At 40.7% G+C, this 15,634-nt stretch overlaps 2 protein-coding genes across 2 annotated transcripts in view; both read left to right on the top strand.

Annotated features, from left to right (window-relative positions):
• The first annotated feature begins 932 nt into the window (after window positions 1-932).
• On the top strand, window positions 933-11,821 carry rem1 (RAS (RAD and GEM)-like GTP-binding 1). Its single transcript, XM_056387488.1, has 5 exons — window positions 933-1,098; window positions 3,839-4,239; window positions 6,194-6,276; window positions 6,606-6,813; window positions 7,197-11,821. The coding sequence occupies exons 2-5, from the start codon at window positions 3,873-3,875 to the stop codon at window positions 7,472-7,474; spliced, it is 936 nt and encodes a 311-aa protein (XP_056243463.1). The 5' UTR covers window positions 933-1,098; window positions 3,839-3,872; the 3' UTR covers window positions 7,475-11,821.
• Window positions 11,822-15,261: 3,440 nt separating this feature from the next.
• LOC130187018 (protein SSUH2 homolog) overlaps window positions 15,262-15,634 on the top strand; it is an 18,724-nt gene continuing 18,351 nt past the window's right edge. Inside the window, exon 1 of the mRNA XM_056404445.1 lies at window positions 15,262-15,363. Within this exon, the coding sequence (XP_056260420.1) occupies window positions 15,351-15,363 (13 nt within the window). The 5' untranslated portion in view covers window positions 15,262-15,350. The remainder of the gene's footprint in view (window positions 15,364-15,634) is intronic.

The following is a 15,634-nucleotide window of genomic DNA, read 5'->3' as shown; positions in this document are numbered from 1 at the left end:
ATGGTAAATTTATTGACTGTATATTTGACAAACTGGCCCAGCTTCACATTACTAATGAACTGATCCTTAATGTCAGCGTGCTAGTTATGCCTGCGTTTTGGTCAGTTAGTCCTTTATCATGTTAGCTAGTTAACGCTAGTAAAATCGTATCTTTATTAGTTAGTCCTTCATAGTTAGCAGTCATTAGTTAGCTGGCATCATCATCAATAGATGTGCAGCTAGCAGTCTGTCCTGCATCAACTAGTAGGTTAACAAACTAGTCCTTTGTGAGTAAGCTAAGTAGTAAGTTGCTAGTTAGTCAATCAGTCCTTTTTGTCGCTAGTCCTTTATCTGTCAGGAGAATGCATCAGCTGACACTTGTCCTTTGTTTTCTGGCTAGTTAGTAAACTTTTTCTTCATTAGCCGACTATGCTCTGATATGTTCCATATAATTTAATAGAGGAATGTTATAGATAATTTGGGGACTTTACTCTAGCAACTAGCAACTAGCAACTCTAATCATTTAGAAATGAAGTTGGTTAATAAACTGAAAATTTAAGGCTGTTATCCAGTTTTCTTTATGTTTAGGGGTTTATGTTGATGCTACAAAGCTCTTTCTTAATCTGACTTAAACTCCGGATGGAGCCTCCGGTGGAAAAATAAAGCCCCAACATATTATTATTTTACTGTTTTAAATGTAAACTGTGGTCTATCCTGACTGAACTGTATAATGAAGACAGATTGTATCTTTTGGGTCAAACAGGAAGTGACCAAAATGTTTCCTAAACCAACTCACCCTCCACACTGATGAACACACACACACACACACACACACACACACACACACACACACACGTATGCATACCCACACACATTCACTCCCTCCTCAGATATCTGTTTCTCCTCTGCTGTCGCTCCGACACACACACACAGAGGGAGGTAGATAACTCTGTGATTCCACTGCTGAATTTTTAACGCTGTTGTGGAACTTTTTTTTTTCCAGGCGGGTTACTGTGGCACCAGGGTACTGTTACACCGACAGAGACGGAGAGACAGGTTTCAGTTCAGTTCTGTTGTGTACTGAGGCAGGACAGAGACAGGCTGTTCATGGGGTGTACGGTAAGTCCACTATCTGTCTATCTGTCTTTCTATTGCATGTTATGTCCTGAGTTTTTTTGTTTTTTTTAGCATTTTCTTACAACTTTCTTTTTAACATCAGCCCAAAATAATCATAAAAAAAAATTATATCAGCACATGGGATTTTAAGATATTTTGCATGTAAAAGCTTACACGCACAATATCATATGTGGTTGATGAGCAGATGTGGTTTTCAGATATTTGACACAGAAAGTGTCTTTTTAAAATGCAAAACATATTTTTATTCTGCTTTTCTTTAAATAAGAGGTTTCACTTTAACCGAGAGCAACTGATGTATTTCATGAACTCTTTTCTACCAGCTACCAAGCAGTCATTTAACAGTGACCTTTGACCTCAAGAATGTCTGGTGCTTGTAGTTCTGTTGTGGATGAATAAGCAGAAACTTAATATATACGAAATAAAATATAATTACTGGTGATGAGAATCGACTTTTGCAGGATTTGAAGCCTTTTATTAAATATAAGCTACTGTTAGTTTACTCACTTCCAGAGGCAGGAGCTTTGACCTGGTCTGACTTGCCTTCACCATCACTGACTGTTGTACTTGGCACCTCTTAATACTTAAATTATTTATTGTAGGAGGTTTGTTTGTGTGTCTGTGCTCTCTTATGTATAGCAGAGGTTTTCATTAGGTCCATTCAGAGTAACCAGGTTTCTAAATGTTACTTGTCTAATCAGTTTTTTAACATTTTTGAGTTGAAAGGAAACGTCACATTGACTCAATGAACTGAACGCAAGGTTGTTGTTGCTATTCAAAGAGAAATGCCAGTTTCACACAAAACATACAAACGACAGCACATAATCCCACAAAGCAGCCACAGACATCAGAACGTAATAAAGGTGTAAATTACAACCCATTTTGCTGATGTGAATCATTTCCTTCAGTTCACAGTCCTAAGATTTGAGTCACTGACAACAGAATGTAGTTTCTTTCCCTTTTGATAAGCTAAATGTTCTCATCACTGTTCAGATGTAAGTAAACACATCACTTTTCATCGACACCATGACATTTGCGGCAACGATTCAGACATAGTCATATGTTCAGTCTTTTGCTGCTTGAGGCTGTTACATTCAGCACCATTTATAGGTTATAAGTTCAGCAGCCGTCTCTCTGCAACAGAATTATGACTTTTATTCTTTTAATAAACTTTCAACCAAAGAGTGTCACAGCTGAGCAGATATCTGCACTCACTAAGTGGAGCTCAAACGCGAACAGCTGAATTCAGTTGGTGAAGTCGGTGATTCAGTCCAGTCGGATCACTCTGAATTTTCTCTGTGAAAGATTTGTTCATACATGAACTCAACACCTGTAGAACGTAAACAATCATATCAATAAACCATATTTGTGCTAGACCTGAAGTTTATTCTCAGGTTACAGTAGGATCAGAGAACAGAGTTACAGAACTGAGAATTTCACTTTCCCACAGTTCCTCTCTAAAGTAAAATGTTGCTACTATCACTTTCGCCTTCCTTGGAAACAATTTTATTTATTCTTTTTTTATTTAATCTTTATTTAACAAAGATGTCTCTTGAGATATATTATCTCTTATATAAGAGAGACTTGGCCAAAATGACAGGATAGTTACACAAACTCACATTAAAAGAATCACATTCACTGTGCTGTGCGAAGGGTTGTATATGTGCTTTTTGAATTACATTACATTGACTCATTTGGCAGCTGCTTTTATCCAAAGCAACTTACAAGTGAGAGAAATCACTAACGCTTCAGTGCAGTAGGAGACCTTGGCATAAGTACTAAGTACTACAACTGTTTAATAAGTGCAAGGGGATCAAATAAAGCAGTGCACTAAAGGTTCACAGTAAGTGCTAGTTAGGCATGTTAGAGGTGTTGGAGAGGAGGTGCTCTCGGAAAAGAGTTTTCAAGAGATTCTTGAAGATAGAGAGGGACGCCCCCCCTGCTCTGATTCCTCCGTTCCTTTATCCATGCCAATATGTCAGAGAGACACGCCAAGATCCGTGCAGAGACCGTGGGGTCGCCTGGCGGGAATGACAGGTATAGTTAGGTGTTGTCTGCGAAACAATGACATGAGAAGCTTTTGGTGCAACTATCCTGTGAGTTAACACTGTGTTTCACTGCCCTCTCCTGTCTCTGAATATGAAAGCAGCTATAGTCAATACTTTATGACCAAAATCAAATGACAACATGAAAACGGTGTGAAAGGGGTGGCTCGTAAAGGTGAACCTACAGAGTTATCACCTGAATCTGCAGCTCCTCTCAGCTCTGTGGAGCTTTATAATGTTTCAGCTCATTGTTCAACTGTCCAACAGCACCGATAATATTTTGTTTCACTGTCACTGCTCTCCTAGCTTCATTTCAGCCTCAGCCGGCAGATGGTTTTAGAGAAAAGTCTCTAAAAACCCACTTTACACTATCTGCGCATCACCTAACAGTTAGTGACTAGCTGGCGAACAATATTCCATATTCAGGAGCTGGTTGAGACCAAAAACAGAGCTAGAAGAGAATGAATATTGGACTTACATTCATCAGGTGGCCAGACGCTAATGTTGCTCCTAACAAGTTCACCACATCAAGTTAAAAAAGCACGACACAGAATGATTATGTTCACAATTTGTTTATGCTGTCCTAAAGTGGCAAAGAAAATCTGTTACTGAAAGCTTAAACATTTTAAAGACCATAGTGACCTGACTGTTCTGAGCCTGACTCGTCCTGTCTCCTCCAGGCCTATCCTGTCCCGATGCCATTACAATAGCAACATGACCCTCAACACCCAGAGAGAAAAGGAGCCCCTGCGGCGGCGAGGCAGTACGCCGATTCCTCCCACTCATTTTTACCAGCACTCGTCCTGTACTCGGGACCCCCGGCTCCCCAGCAGCACCCATCAAGACCTAGAGCAGCCCCGTCCCCAGCGAAGCCACCCTGCCCTTGGACAGTCAGCCTCCTACCACCCTGGAGACAAGTCCCTCCACTACCGCGCCCACTGGAGTTCAGACTCGGATGACGACTCGCAGAGCGACTCGGACTGTGTTTACAGAGTCGTGTTGCTAGGCGACCATGGTGTCGGAAAGACCAGCCTCACAGGCATCTTTGCTGGGATCACGGAAAAAGATGAGCAACCTGGAGGTGGGACTTTACAGGTGTATCTTTTATAATGGTGGTCGATGGGGAAAATGCTTTTTGGACAGCAGGAAATGTTTTTAGTTTTTAGTTGCAGTACAGAAGTTGACCACTGGGTCAAACTGGCAGGATGTATTAAAGGAAAAGTTTCACATTTTGGGAAATACGCTTATTCACACTCTTGACAAAAGTCACATGAGAAGATTAATACCACTCCCATGTCTGCACAGTATAAAAATATGAAGCTACATGCGGCAGCCAACTCACTGAGCTTAGCACAAAGACTGGAATCAGGGGGAAACATCTCGCCTGGCTCTGTCTGAAGATAAGAAAAAAATCTGTCAAAAATTTCATAAAGTGTTGGATTATTTCTAAACAAACAAGATACATCATGTTAATTAGTGGGCTTTAGAGGTGCTAATGAGTGTATTCACATGCAGACAGGGTAATGATCCTCTCATCTAACTCTCGGCAAGAAAACATATAAATGCATTTCCCAAAATGTTGAACTTTTCTTTTAAGAATCTTAATCAATAATATATTAAAAGAACACTATAGTGGTTTTTCACATTGAGACCAATTTACTGGCCATAGTTTGTTTTTCTCAGCCTGTGACCTCTGCTGTTTCTTACACGTTCAACAACTTCATGGAAGTGACGGACTGAATCCTCCTTTTATTATTTTGCTGTTGTAACGTTTACCCTCTAACTCAGTCCTCAGAGGTTCAGCGCTCAGTTTCTGTCTCTGACTTTGTTCTCACATCACAACCTTGACTGACCCGACACAATTGATCAGCTCCTGCATCACGTGTTGATTGGCCTGAGGCCTCGATTGACACCCTGTATTGATCTGACATGATGTGAGAGGGCAGAGCCTGTCTGCTGTTAGTTTTCAGGTTGACTGGTCACACCCTCTAAATGTTGTTATTGTTACTGTTGTATGTTCAAAGTCCTGATGATGTTGTTTGCTTTAGTTTACTAACTGCATTGTTATTGTTGCTTGTCGTTTGAATGTTTACCAGGTTATTGTTTGTCTCTGTTTGACCACACACAGACAAAGTGGCTATGATTTCTTGTTGGTCCTCCATGTTACCTGTTGTTTTTAGCCTCACTAGCGACATGACTTTGGGGATGAAATTGTTGGGTGGATGGTGAGTCAGTCACCACTTTGTTAAAGACTGAAACTTCTCCACTATTGGAGAGATTGTCATGAAATTTGTGAATGTTACAAATTTGGTTATCCCCAAACCTTTCAAAGTTTGGATTTGTGTTGTATATGTATTCTTTAGTATATGACCAAATACCTGCAAAACTAATGACATTCCCATCAGCCTCTGCTGAACTTTGTCTTTAGTCCTAAATAGAAAATACTCGTATTCTTACATATAACGTTATGCTACATTATGAAAGTATAATGTTTGCCGTGATGAAAATCGTACACATTGTACCTGCTTAACATCAGCATTTTATTGTCATTGTGAATATTAAAAGATTATGGATCAAAACATCGCTGTGTTTAAAAGAGCTAGTAGTAAGTTTTGCTATTGCTACACAGCCAGCGTTAGCATGAACAGCTGTTTGCTTACCAGTCTTGCATCGAGTTTCAGCCATCGCTGTGTTTACAGGACGTTATGATACGTCCTCTGAGAGGCTACTTCCTCAGGGACAGACTGAACACTGCAGTGACTCAGTATTGGAAAGTGACGTGGTGAGCCAACCAGGCTGATGCTAGCTAGTTAGTTTGTAAACGCTCTTGGCCAGTAAAAGAATGAAGTTTGATGCCGAACTCACAGAGTTTGTTCTAAACTATAGTAAATAAACAGCTGTAGACGCTAATATTGGCCATGTAGCAATAGCAAAACTTACAAATAGCTCCTTTAAGTACAGCCTCACAAGGCTGCCAGCATGGCTTCATATTCTTAGTCTTGCTATTTATTGTTTGTGTTTATTGTTTGTTACAGAGGACACATACGAGCGAACACTGACAGTAGATGGAGAGAAAACCACACTCATTGTCATGGACACATGGGAGAATGACAAACTGGTACAGTGAGTGTGTGTGTGTGTGCGTGCGTGCGTGCATGCATGCATGTGTGTGTGTGTGTGTGTGCGTATCTGTGTGTGTGTTGATGAAGTACAGAGCATGAGACGTCTGAGTCTATAATCTCAAGAACATACATGTGTTATGCTCAGATCGCAAAATGCCATTTACCAAGAGAATATTTGCTATTTTCATTTGGATAAACTTTATTTAAAAAAAAAAAGGCTAATTTCCCAGAATGCTCTGTAATCTTTTAGAGTATGAAAGTTCACAAAAAGTGATCCGTTAAAGTCTGGACTTTCTCTCTCTCTCCCTCTCTGTGTCTGTGTCAGGAGGGGGCGGACAGCTCCTCTCAGGACGAGTGTCTGAAAGTGGGGAGTGCTTATGTCATCGTCTACTCCGTCACCGACCGCTCCACCTTCGACTCCGCCGCTGAGCTGCGCATCACACTGCGACGCGCCCGTCAGGCCGAAAACCTTCCCATCATCCTAGTGGGCAACAAGAGCGACCTGGTGCGGTCCAGAGAAGTTGCCGTGGAAGGTGCGGGGTCAAAGGTCACAGGGGATACATACAGTGGCTTCCGAAAGTATTAAGACCTCTTCACTTTTAGACTTGAAGGTTGCTGAATTGTGTACTTTTGTAAGTGAGAGGTTTCAGTTCTTGATTTTTACTAAATTAGCAAATATTTCTAAAAACACGTTTTCACTTTATCATTGTCGATTGATGGGCAAAAATGGAAATTTGATCAATTCAAAATTAAGTCTTCGATTCAATAAAATGTACAAAAAGGGAAGCGGTCTGAATATTTTCTGAAGCCACTGTACAAATGCAAACAACAAATGGCTTCAAACAGGTAACGATTGACTGATGTCACTTCCTGTTTAAGAATTCTTTGTGGTTCTACATGTGTCTTTTTTCCCCAGAGGGCCGAGCGTGTGCGGTGGTTTTTGACTGTAAGTTCATAGAGACGTCCGCGTCTCTGCAGCACAACGTGACCGAGCTGTTTGAGGGCGTGGTCCGACAGATCCGTCTTCGTCGGGACGGCAGTGAAGCCATTCAGCGCCGACGCTCCATCTACAAACGCAAAGAGAGCCTTACCCAGAAGGCTCGGCGGTTCTTGGACCGATTGGTGGCGCGCAAAAACCAGCGCATGGCGGTCAAAGTGCGGTCCAAGAGCTGCCACGATCTTGCTGTCCTCTGAAGACATGCGTCCACTGGGTGGCGCCGAGTTTATTTTTTTTGTTGACTCGTTGAAGATCTGGTTGGTTGTGATATCCTGGAGGAATGTGTCAGCGATCACACTCAGCTAGCTGAGTGACAGGAACAATGAGTGGCTAACAGAGTCAGCGCGTTTTAACATTCTCACTGTGACCAACTCGTTTTCACGTTCGACCTCCGGGTCTAAACATTTCTGTGACTTTTCCTCCAGATGACCTAAATATAAAGATCCCAGATGACTGTACGGGATCATCACTGTAGGGTTAAAGACTGGACGAGCGTTCAGTGTCAGAGTGGGCCTGTGTGTGTGTGTGTGCGAGGGTGTGTGTGTGTATGTACACGGGTAACTGTTAACTCCATCATGGAGGATGTCCTGTAGTTTCCACTGTGCTGTTCTCCTGTAGTTTCCACTGTTTTCAGTTCAACGCTGTGCAGAATGAAAGTCTTAAAGGAACAGTCATCTCAAAATCATGTTTTTACAGACGTTTAATACAGACACAGACAGGCACCACTGTGATATAAATATTCATTTACACTGATTTCCTTATTGTGTTCTTTTGTTTGGTTTTTATTATTTATAACTGACCTTTCATGAACCCCCTCCTCTGAACAGTGATTGTCCAATCATTGCCTAGTTACTGTAACTGGGCACGACAGGTGTGTCACTCTTTGAAGCTGTAGTAAGAGTGTACAAAAAGTGGGAGTAGAGGGTGGTGTCTTTTTTTAGTATAAGGAATGGTAGACAGTGTGTTTATCCTCTCTAATGTTAGCACATCTAGGTAACTAGCTTACTACCAACAGGATTTACCTAACGTTACATCCAAAGCCAAGAGTTAGCATATGACAAGCTAACTACATTCATTTGTGGGGTCACAGTTTGTGTAAATGCCCCGTTCGGGACTGGAACATCCACTGTGTGGCAGTCAGTCCTGAATGATATCAGAGTTTAGATTAACGTTAGCCGCACACTGTCCTTGTAGCATGATATCATGCTCATGTTCATTTTTAAAACACTCTTGCAGTCTTGTCATTTTCAAATAAATCCAGCTCCCATTAAGTTAATTAGCCAGCTAGCTACAGCTGGGGGAATAAGCCTCAGTGTTTCAGTAAAATTGACAGTTGTTCACTTCCGTCTGAAATCAAGGACACAATGTCAATGGTGAATTTTATCACTGTAAACTGCGTATGTGCCACGAGAGAATGTAAAACCTTGACAGGAGTAGCGACACTAACTAAGAAGTTGAAGCTAAGTGAATGCTCAATTGTCTTTTTACTATTTTAGATCATTTCATTTAGTTTTGAAGAATTATCTTCATTTTAACTTACATTTTTTTGTGTTTTTATTGGATTTATTTTATTTCCATAGTTTGTCTGTTGTATTTATGTGGTTTACTCAGATTTGATTTATCTCTTTGCTCACTTTTTTATTATTTTATTTAGTTTTTTATGATTTGATTTAATGTTAAATTATTAATCGAATCCTCTCATATGTTTTGTTTGTTTGTTTTATTCAGTTGTAATCTCCTGTCTGCAGGAGAAGCACGGATCAAACCTCTGTGATCCACTTCACATAAACACTCTCAGACCGCTATGTCAACCCATGCGGGCCTCCTGGATGTTTACTGTTGCCACGGTGACCTGTGGACCGTTAGCCACAGTTGAAGAAGAGGCACAGCCGCCGTCATGACGACATGGTTGCAGGCTGATACCTCTGTGTGGTTGACAAAAAACAGGCTGAGTGTTCGGCTGATGGATGGGACAGTGTCTCACAGTGGGACTTTTCTGCCCTGAGTTTAACCCCTCGGGCTGCACACAGTCCCCGTCTGCTGGGAACCGTACACAGCCCGACCGGCTGCAGGAATGAATGAATGTTAGCGTGCTAATATTTGCTAATTAGCACTAAACATTAAGTACAGCTGAAACTGATGGGAATGTCATTAGTTTTGCAGGTATTAAGTCCTAAATAAAAGTAATGGACAAATTAAAATGTTGACTTCATAAGGGCACTAGAGCCACAAATGTCAGCCTGCTGGTGGCGCTAGAGGAAAAGTCAGGTCATCACTGAACCACTCGTTTATTTTCACAAGAAGTGAACAGAAATTGAGCCGAGCCGCTGTGAAATAACAACAAACTGGTTCAACTCAGCAGCAGTTTATCTGGATACAACATCAGACAGACTGGTTGTCCCAGTTTTTACTGATCAAATATCCTATCTGTTTATTGATCAGGCGTTTTGGTGACACACTCACACACACTGTGGTTGTGCAGGGACAGTAGATGGAGGAGGAGTGTTGAACATTGATTTGATGAGGGTAATGGAAAGAATGCATGACTCTGCTCAACCCGGATGACACACACACACACACACACACACGAACATACAGTGATGTGTAAACATCCTCTCAGTGGAGGAGGACCAGAGGCTCAGAGCTGTGAGTTCAGCCTCCTCTTGAATCTGTTATGAACAGATCAGATCATCAGATCACAACATCAGAAAAATTGCCTCCATGTTTCTTCTCTGAGGTGTAAACGTTGTGGAGAAGATTTTCTAAAGGCTGATTTTTACAACTGATGAAATTGCTGGACCTGTAGGACCTTCTTCTTTCTCTTCTGTCGTTTAACTTCCAGCAGTGTAGATGAAACTGTTGTAAGGCTAATGTGGATTATTAGCTCATGGCTAACAGAGGTTTAGTAAGGACAGCTGATATAATTTACGTCATGTAAACCCCTGCGGCTCTGCTGACACCAAAGTATAATTTGAGCTTTTCTTTTCAATGCTGCAAGACTGGCAGATAATCTGAAGAAAATATTAACAGTATTCAGCTAATTATACAGATTTTGCCACTTGTTAATGAACCGATATGTAACACAATGAAAGTAGCTAATTTTGGCTTAATTTCGTGTAATGTTTTGTGACTACAAGGCTAGTAGTGGATTAACTGTTTGATTATCTTAGCTCAAGGCTAACAGGAGACCTGTTTGTTTTGGTTCAAACTCTGGTGCATTTGCACATTTAGTAAGGTTTGTTTGAGCTGGTCTAAAAGTAAGCAACTTAAGCCCCTGTCTAAGAAAACAGGACATATTGCAGTTTATGGCACCTGTACTCTGATTGCCCCAACCACAAGATTTTATGATAGTAGATGTGATTTTAGCATAAATTAAAAAGCCAAACTCCTTTTAAATCATTTGCTAATCATGAACTGTTCAGTAAGCAGTCTCCCGGTCTGTAATTAATGTACTGCCTATATTTGTAAAAGATAATTTGGTAACCATGGTGACATGTGTAAGCGTGGACTTTTCTGTGATCAATTAGAAATTGAGAAGGTGTTTAGCCAGATTTGATTCTGAATCTCTTTAAATAGCTCCTGAAGCATGCAGGAAGTGTGTGCATATTTAAGAATAGATAGACTCATTGTAATTGAGTTAAATTCAGTAATGAATAGTTGCATGAGAGTAAGTAAATTTGGACTTGATGAATGATGAATATGAAATTTCCCTCATAAGATTAAAAGCTTAACAGTCGAGTTGCATCCTCAGGGCTAGTAATGGTTTTTAGCTCCAGTTTGCAAAGTAAGTTTTCCATACAAACCATAAAGAACATGAACTGACCGACTCTCTCCTTCTCACAGTGACATCAGAAAACACTGTGAACAGCTAAATGCTGATCTGTAAACCAACCTGAAAGCTTCAGACTTAGCAAGAGAAACTCTGTAGTACCTGCGTCTGAACTCACCGTCAGTGACCTGACCATTATTCTAAAGGACATTTCAAACATTTCAGCCCTTTTGAGGTGTGCTTGATTTACTGACACAGAGGAGAGAACACAGAAAATCAAACACCCCCCTGTGTTTATTTAAACTGTACAGTTTCCTCTGTGACTGTCTCTGTGTCTGTGGTTCGGGTTTCAGACGTCGGTACTGTAACTCTGCCTCTTTATTCACTCACTCACACACACACTCTCCGACTCTGCCAAGAACTACAGGAATGTAAACTGAAGACACTCTGCCAGCAGTAAGAGTGTGTTCGACTGTGTGTGTGTGTGTGTGTGTGTGTGTGTGTGTGTGTGTGTGGTATGTGTACATGTGTGAGACTCTGGCTCCCTCTGCTGGCTCGACACTCTCTTTTTTACAGCTGGTAACCTACATTTCTCTTTACTGAGTTCAATTTTGAGTTCACAATGACCCAAAAAAAATCACCAACAACAGGTGGCTTTACAAATTGCTTTATGGGCCACATTGTGTGTTTTCTCTGTAAATAGCAAATGTAATGTAAACATGTAATTTCCTAATTGTAGGAATAATGAGCAATAAATGCATCATGTAAAGTGTGATTTCATTTTGCCTTTCTTATCTGCAGAGCACCACGTAGCCTAAACTGGTCTGCAATGCTTTGATAAAATGATCAAAATTTAAAATATTTAATTTAATAAGAACATGCAATGGTGAGATCTTATCCAAAATTTGAATTGCATTATCAGTCCAGTCTACTGTTTGTGCTAATGTGCACTGTGGGAAAATGCACCATACTACAGCACAGCATCACGTGAGCGGATAAGCACCTTAAGGTGGGTCCTGCTTTAACCCCTAATCTGCCTGACCTGTACTAAAGTCTATAGTTTTGAAACTTTAATTATTTTGTTTTGTGTGTACATGTTGCATCTTCCTAAATTAATGTAATAAATCAAATTGCCAAAAAGCAAATTTGGGGTCTAGTACGTTGAATGGGGGGATTAACAACGGCCCCCAGCTTTTTCTGTCCTTGGCTTCCTAACAAATTAATCCTGCCCTGTCCATATGCTCCTTTGGAGTTCAGACAAAAATATCTATACATTTTAACCCTACAGGCTCCGACCAGACCACCACATGAGAGCCTGTTTAGGAGCCTAACAAACTCCGAACCAAACCCTTGACTCTGAGTTGATAACCCTGAGATGGGAATCACAGCATGTGCAAAGTGAAGCTCTGACACTGCAATTCACCATGGCAATGGATAAATAAGATAAGATAATAAGAAGAGCAAAACCCCCCCTTTGGATTTAGTGGAGATAGAAAGATGAATGTGTGGTAATACACTTTTTTTTTTTTTTTAACACAGTAGCAGCAGGAGCAGTGAAAGAGCCTGGACTGGAGAAAAGAGTCAATAAGTTTGTATATTTTATTCAACATAGTCCACTAGACCATTTATTTAGCAGACTTTAATTTCCTTAATGAAATGAAGTGATCTCAGTTCCACAGTTTCCCTCATCTCAGGGTTTAAAAACTCCAGGTTTTCTCTAAACCTGCTTTCTGAAACAGGGCCAGATGTCAGCTTCCACATAACTGACAGCCAACCTCAGAAATATGTAGAGTCAGGGCTCACAAACTGCCTGAACATGCCACAGGGAGGGAGAGCAGCTCCAGACCTGTTGCACGGACGTTAAAGGAGCAGTCTGACATTTTATCAAATATTTCTCTGTCAGAGTCACATTAAACCTGGTGACCCCGCCACGAGGACAAGACCCCAGCTCAGCGATGCTGCAGAACAGCTGCTGAGACCACAATGTCACCCACTGACATACATGTTTCTACACCTGTTCAATAAACCAGACTAAAGTGTTCAGGAAGTCCTCTGAGGTTCAGTTTGTAGATGTTGTAGAAATTCTGTCCAGGCCCCTTTACATGATCTGCTCAGCTCTTTAACCCTTGTGTGATGTTCATATTTTTGTTACTCAGCCAGTGCTGGCGGGTCTGGTGGACCCGCTGCATTTGTTGGGGTTTAATTCAACACAATCAAACAATTTTCTATTAAAATACTTAACAGATGTTTACTTCATCTCAATTACAAGCAATATACAGTAAACAGCATTTACTTTTATGGTTAATATTTGCCCTTTACCTTTCTTAGATCACACTTACAAATTAAAGTGCTACTCGATTTTGTTTGTTTTTTAATAAAATGTAATAAAAAAAGAAAATCAATAACAATCAAGATATGATTGGAAAAAATTCAACAAATTTACAAATGAAGCAAGGTTTTTTGTAACTATTGATTTTCATTTATTTGAACACCATTTGAAATTTAACCTCCTAGGACCTGGCGTCCACATATGTGGACCTCACATTTTGGGTTCTCTAGACCACAATACTAACTTTTTCTCAACAAAGGCCTGGTGACCACATATGAGGATATTATACTGCCACTCAGTAATCGAAATTCAAAACTAATGTCCTCATATGTGGACATCATTTTTCTCAGGTCCCAATCAGCCTATATAGCAAAGTATAGAGCTCGGGTCTTAGGAGGTTAACAAATTCAGGTCAGTTTACACAACACAAGCTGAACACATATAGTAACCATGTCAGTTTAGACAACACATCAGCCCCATTGAACACATTGCCTTTTCATACCAGCCTATACAACACACGAGGGTCCATCAGGTTTCCCTGTGTAGACTTGTAAGTTCCAAGCATATGAGGAAGTGGCATCACAGGCAGCCCAGATCTTTATACCATATTTTGCAGGTGTAGATGGTATATACTGCCTAAAGGGGCAGTGGCCCCTAAATGGCATCTTTGTTTTGGAGCTAGCTGATGCTCAATCTCATACGCTTCTTCTAAGTCACTGTCAGACTCTGAATTTTCAGTAATGTGATCCTCACATTCTGAAACCTCTTCCTCCAGGCCTACATCATCATCAAAAGCTTCACTCTCTTCAAAAACCAATTGCAAGGCCCTCTGAACAGAGAATCTTTTGGCCATCTTGATCAGTTGTGATAAGGAACCACACTGGCAAAGCTATATTTATAGTGTCCCGCCCCCAATTTGCATCTGGGATAGACTATGAGAAAATAAAGATTGGTTCCCGCAATACAGAGGGTAAGATGTACGGGAATGTGAGAGCAGACAGGTGTTGGTACTTGAATTTTGCAACAATGTTGCAACCTTGTGTGGGAATGGCAGTGGCAGAAACACAAAACTCACATTCACACACTCTCACTCACTCACACACACACACACACACACACACACACACACACACACACAACACACACACACACACACACACACACACAGACACACACACACTAACAGCTGGCCCAGACTGGTGGAGGACAGAGTGAAGGTACAACAATTTCCATACTTTTATTAGCCCCGGGTCCAGTGGACCCGAACATCTTGTATGTAATAGAAATGTGTAGGGGGGGTGTACAATGTGTGGTCATTGAAAATGTGTTCTGATAAATATTCTTCACAGAAAATGAGCCAAGGCCAATGAGTCTGGGTTTGAAAAAATACTTAATCATATAATTTTTCTTTTGATAAAAAATGAAAACGGGTCCCACAGACCCGAACACCACACAAGGGTTAATTGAGACCAGCGGGGCGTGTCCAAGATTCCTGCAGCAAAGACACTATGACTTTGGCTTTCAAAGTAAAAGCCAATTGTTTCATGTATTGATTCAATAACATTTATTTGCGCAGCAAAAGCAATAAAATGAATTTTAAATGGATGCACCGTGCATCCAAGAAAAAAATACAACTAAATAAAATTTAAATAAATAAAATTAAAATTTAAAGTTAAAATTTAAAAAAAAAGATATTACATGTACAAACATGCAAAAGCATGACGTGATTAAAACCAAAAACCAAATGATATATGCAATATATATAACCCCTACACACAATCTGTTTCTCCTTTTACTATTATTTTCTATTTCATTTAACCTTGTATACATGATTCGACTTTGATTTTGAAGGTTGACTCGAAATTGTAGCCCCCCCCCCCCCCACGCCCCTCCCCGTTCAGTAAGGGAAGAATGTGGGAGGTCGTCTGTGCTTATTGAAACCGAACTGAAGTGAAATTGATCATAAAGCAGCAGGATGAACAGCGCAGGTAAGAACTGACCACAATTTCACACGCACGACTGGACACAACATGACGAGGGACACCAAACTGACCACAGCTCCACCCGGGTGCTGCGGCAGATAGTCTGCACGGAGCCCCGGGACACACTGTGCTATTTAAATAGGAAATGGTTATATACTTCCCATCACGGTTTAAACCTATCTTTAGTCTCTTTGTGTAATTTTAGTCCAGGTGTAACTCCTCCTAAGTGCAACAGTTTCATTTCATTTTCATGTTATCTGATGTAGACAGGAAAAAG

The sequence above is a fragment of the Seriola aureovittata genome, chromosome 2, assembly GCF_021018895.1.
Source record: "Seriola aureovittata isolate HTS-2021-v1 ecotype China chromosome 2, ASM2101889v1, whole genome shotgun sequence".
In the NCBI taxonomy this organism is placed as follows: domain Eukaryota; kingdom Metazoa; phylum Chordata; class Actinopteri; order Carangiformes; family Carangidae; genus Seriola; species Seriola aureovittata.
Note: the sequence above shows the minus strand (reverse complement) of the source record. Positions and strands in the feature narration are given on the sequence as shown.